This window comes from Gekko japonicus, unplaced genomic scaffold (assembly GCF_001447785.1).
Source record: "Gekko japonicus isolate JY-2015 unplaced genomic scaffold, Gekko_japonicus_V1.1 scaffold4665, whole genome shotgun sequence".
Classification (NCBI taxonomy): Eukaryota; Metazoa; Chordata; class Lepidosauria; order Squamata; family Gekkonidae; genus Gekko; species Gekko japonicus.
In genome coordinates this window covers 33,084-38,015 of record NW_015164342.1, presented here as the reverse complement: position 1 = coordinate 38,015, position 4,932 = coordinate 33,084, and the positions used below count along the sequence as shown (strand labels likewise).

The following is a 4,932-nucleotide window of genomic DNA, read 5'->3' as shown; positions in this document are numbered from 1 at the left end:
TATGGCCTGTTGCTGGATCTCCAGTGGAACTGGTTGGCCGCTGTGTGAGACAGGATGCTGGACTAGATGGACCCCTGGTCTGATCTAGCGGGGCTCTTCTGATGTTCTTATCAGGGGAAGGCCTCGGCCTCTCTGCCCTGTTGTTGGCCCTCCAGAGGGACTGGTTGGCCACTTTGTGAGACAGGATGCTGCACCAGATGGACCACTGGCCTGATCCAGCAGGGCGCTTCTGATGTTCTCCCCAAATTTAATCGCCTCCAGGCCTAGCCACAAGCACTGACATTCAAACAACCTTTCTCATTGCTTTCCTGAACGACAAGATTTTCTTGGCTGAAAAATCAAAATCTGGAGAGTTTTGTAACTTAGGTTTTTATTGCTGCGGGGGAAAGACTGTCAGCACAGGGACACGAAAAACAATCATTCCAAACTCGAGTTGGAACTGGAGGGATGTTGCCACCAGAGGACACCCCAGCCTTACAGTAGAATCACGCCACTCTACAAGCGTAGCCCTTTCTACACACACACACACACACACACACACACACACACACACACACACACACTTTTTCTATTTCTTGCTGCCGTCCCATCCCCCACAACTTGGCTAAGGCTTCTTTTCTGTCCGGAAATCTGCTTCCATTAATAACCTTCGGTCAGCTGACGATCTACGCAGAGAGGAGCGGAGCGGAGCGTAAAGCAGAACTCTGCTGCAGTCTCCAGCCAGCTAACCACAAGAAATGTTATTTCCCGCTTTCTGACTGTATTTCTGAGGCGCTTGGCTTGCATGGGATCCACAGCGTCTCGCCGTAAGCAAGTTCACCAATCCACATTCCTGGATCTCAGGGAATTGCGAGGGGCAACGTTCAGGGCTGTTCTTAAAACACGTTTCGAAATCTCGACAAGACCTCACTGTAAGAGGCACGTTTTACAGCCAGGAGATGGCAACGCAATCCTTCCATCGACAAGGTAAAGAAGACAGACCACAACAACGGGATGACGGTTGTGAAGCTACGCAGAGGCCTGAGCCTCGGGCATCCTCCCTGCACCTTGGAGCAGGTGTGTTAGCAACAGGACTCCTCATAGCTGTGGTTGCTGGGTGCTACTCCCTGGTTTCACTCAGGAGGACGGAGAGGGTGAAGATGGAGCAGGTGGACCTGTGGGAGAATGGGCTCACCATCCAAAGCCAGCATGGAGAGGTGGTCTTCAGACTCGCATTTCAGTCAGGTGTCCTCGACCTGGAGTCGTGCTCGAAGGAGGGAGACGTTTTGACCTGCTCCGAGTCGGACAAAGGGAAACTTCGCTTCTCGATCCAGATCGTCAGAACCGAGGATGTGGTGATGTGCTACGACATCCGGTGGGGAGAGTTGGTGGCCGACACCGTGGTGGAACACAGAATGTTCTGGGGGGACGCCCACTGGTACGGGGGCTGTGAGATGAGCGTGCAGCACTGGCCAATCCGGCTCCCCGGATACCAAGAACCTATGCCGTTCGTGACCAGCGATGTGCATTCTTTCAGGAACAGCTTTGGTGGAATCTTGGAGCGATACTGGATCTCCTCCAAAGCGGCAGCCATCAAGATTAATGACTCGGTGCCGTTTCACCTGGGGTTCAATGCTTCGGAAAGGTCTCTCTTCTTCCAGGCCAGGTATAAGGATTCCCCCTACAAGCCTCTCCTGGGACAGGAGCCCTTCCCAGAACTGAGTTATCGTGTCTGTGTCGGTTCAGACATTACATCTGTCCACAAACACATGGTTCAGAAGCATTTCAGAAAACCTTTGAAGGTACCTTCAGCAAATATCTTCAGGTTTCCAATCTGGTCCACGTGGGCTTTGTACAAAAAAGAGATCGACCAGGGAAAACTTCTGGAATTCGCCCAGACAGTTCGAAAGTATGGTTTTAAATCTAGCCTCGTTGAAATAGACGACATGTACATGCAGAATTATGGTGACTTTGACTTTGATCCAGTCAAGTTCCCTGATGTGTTGGGAATGTTTGAAAAGCTCAGGAGAGGTGGATTTAACATCACTTTGTGGATACAGCCCTTCATACACGTAAATTCTCCAAACTTTGAGGTGGGCAAAGAGAGGCAGCTTTTTGTGATGGAGCCAGCGGGACACGATCCTGCCATGGTCACATGGTGGAATGGCAACGGCGCCATCTTGGATTTCACTAACCCTTCTGCCAGGGAATGGTTTCAGGGCCAGCTGAGGCAGCTCTGCTCGAAGTACGGCATAGTGTCCTTCAAATTTGATGCCGGGGAGACATGCTACCTCCCTGATGACTTTCGCACCTTCCAACCCTTGCCGGACCCCAGCGTCTGGTCCAGACATTATGCGGAAATGGCCATTCCTTTCTATGAGTTCGCTGAAGTCCGTGTTGGTTACCAGTCCCAGCACGTCCCTTGTTTGGTCCGTATCATTGACCGGGATTCAGTTTGGGGTCACGAGCTTGGACTCAAGTCCTTGATTCCTGCCGTGTTGACCCTTGGCCTTCTGGGATACCCTTTCGTACTGCCAGATATGATTGGTGGGAACTTCCTTCCCAACAAGACAGAAGGTGCTGGAGACCTCCCAGACCGCGACCTTTACATCCGCTGGCTGGAGCTGTCCGTCTTCTTGCCTTCCATGCAGTTCTCCATCCCACCTTGGCTTTATGACAGGGAAGTCGTTGAGATTGCGCACAAATTTACGGAGCTCCGTGAATCCCTGGTGGCCCCTCTCTTGCTGGAGCTGGCCGAGGCGGTTGCCGCCACGGGGGACCCTCTGATAAGGCCCGTCTGGTGGGCTTCTTCTGGTGACGAGTTTGCCCACCAAATCGATTCCCAGTTCCTCATTGGGGATGCGTTCATGGTGGCTCCCGTCTTGGAGCCGGGCATGGTAAAGAGAGACATCTACCTCCCAGCAGGTAAATGGAAGAGTTGCAAAGGAGAAATCTTCACAAGGACGCCCGTCCTGCTTACGGACTACCCGGTCAACTTGGATGAAGCTGCTTATTTCTCCTTGGTTTCTTAAGCTGCCTCGGGGCCAGGTAAAGGATTCGGCGACCTCCCCTGAAAACCTTCAGGAGGCTTTGACTTAATCTGGTTATCTTAAGTTGAGCGATTCTTTCGGCACCCAGCAATTTTTGTGCGGTAATGAACGCTGGTTACGGTCCTCCTCTGGCTTTGAGCTCTGCAGGATCCACGCAGCTCACCGCCGTTTTTTAAAAAATCTCGCTCTTCCATGAAAGGGAAAGTTCCTTATCTCCGCCTTGCAGATGGCAGCCTCAGAATCAGGTTAATTAGTTGACAGCCAAGCACAGAGAGAGGCGAAGTTCCAATGTCAGGGAGCTGCCAGCGTTTTTTACAGGAATGTTTTGGAGTGATTCTCCATGGGAGAAACAACAAAATTATAAATGAAAATGGATATGGATTTTACAAGAACAGTCTTGTTACCCAAAGAGGGAGTCTCCGATTCAACTGGGGGAAATTAAGGGAGACTTTTATGGAGACAGAGCGAGAGGAGGGTAACCAGGATCACCACCAAGATTTATGGGGATTTTCCCCTTAGAGAACTCTCAAGATAAAACCAGGCAGATGTTCACCCGGAAAGGTTTTTATTGAGAAAGAATAAAAGAGCAAAACATACATAAAGAAGCTGGGTTTGTTTAGCCTGGAGAGGAGACGACTGAGAGGTGATATGGTAACCATCGTCAAGTACTTGAAAGGGCTTTCATCTAGAGGATGGTGTGGGGTTGTTTTCTGTTGCCCCGGAAGGTCGGACCAGAACCAACGGGTTGAAATTAAATCAGAAGAGTTTTTGGCTAAACATTAGGAAGAACTTCCTGACAGTCAGTTTTTTTTTCTCAGTGGAACAGGCTTCCCCGGGAGGTGGTGGGCTCTCCTTCTTTGGAGGTTTTTCAGCAGAGGCTAGATGGCCATCTGACAGCAATGCGGAGTCTGTGAACTTCGGCGGATCGTGAGAGGGAGGGCAGAACGGGTTGCATCATCAGTGCTTAGTTCTCATGGACCTTTCTTACATGCCCAGGGGAATGCTGATTGCCGCTTTGGGGGTCAGGAAGCAATTTTTCTCCAGGGCACTTTTGGCTAGGAATCCTAGAGGTTTTTTGTTTTGTTTGCCAACTTCTGGGCATGGAACATGGGTCACTGGGGGTGTGGGGAGGAGGTATTTGTAAATGTCCTGCATCGTGCAGGGGGTTGGACTAGATGACCCTGGAGGTCCCTTCCAAGTCTATGATTCTACATACACACAGAGTAAACACACAGACTAGCTAACAGGAAAATTAGGAAGGAGGGGGAAACAGTGATTTTTGGGAAGGTGATATTTACGAATCTAGAAGATCTAGGTCTGCGGAGAGAGTTATGAAACAACCAGCATTTCATGGAATGACGGAGAGTGCACCCACATGTAAGTGGGAGGGGGGGTGAGGTTGTGTTGTGTCCGCAGTTCGCCACCAGGGGCCAGCGAACACTCCAGAGCTTGCCTCTGGAGGAACAATGGGGACTAGGCTCCTGGTCTCTCCACTGGGGAACCAATGGGACCGTGGTGGGAGATTTAAACCCACCAACGGGACCTAGGGGTGTGTCCCCAGGTGTGTATATAGTTGGCCAGCCGGCCGTTTGTCTTTGTCTTTGTTGTGTACCAGTAAACCATGCTGATCACTACATCGGTCTCCGTGGTTCCTACATGCGTTTAACCCACTACACTTCAGGTTGACATCGAGAACACACAACCAATGGACTGGTGTCTAGATGCTCTTGATTTAAGAAAAATGTTCCTTAGGGCAGTCTGACGTCTGTGCCCCCAGTACAATGACTTTATTGCTCTTCCGGGAATGAACAATGATCTTGGGAAACCGCAATGAGATTGTCGGAGGTTGAACTATAGGTGTTTATGTTCCCTGATGACCCTCTGCGCACCAGACAGGAAAACT

The 4,932-nt window shown here is 50.6% G+C and overlaps 1 protein-coding gene across 1 annotated transcript; it reads left to right on the top strand.

Annotated features, from left to right (window-relative positions):
- Positions 1 to 723: 723 nt before the first annotated feature.
- On the top strand, positions 724 to 3,580 carry LOC107108432 (uncharacterized family 31 glucosidase KIAA1161-like). Its single transcript, XM_015408862.1, has one exon. The coding sequence runs from the start codon at positions 939 to 941 to the stop codon at positions 3,009 to 3,011; it is 2,073 nt and encodes a 690-aa protein (XP_015264348.1). The 5' UTR covers positions 724 to 938; the 3' UTR covers positions 3,012 to 3,580.
- The last annotated feature ends 1,352 nt before the right edge of the window (positions 3,581 to 4,932 follow it).

What these genes read in the sequence shown, in the direction of transcription:
- LOC107108432 (XM_015408862.1), top strand. Translation starts at nt 939, where the DNA reads ATGGCAACGCAATCCTTCCATCGACAAGGTAAAGAAGACAGACCACAA.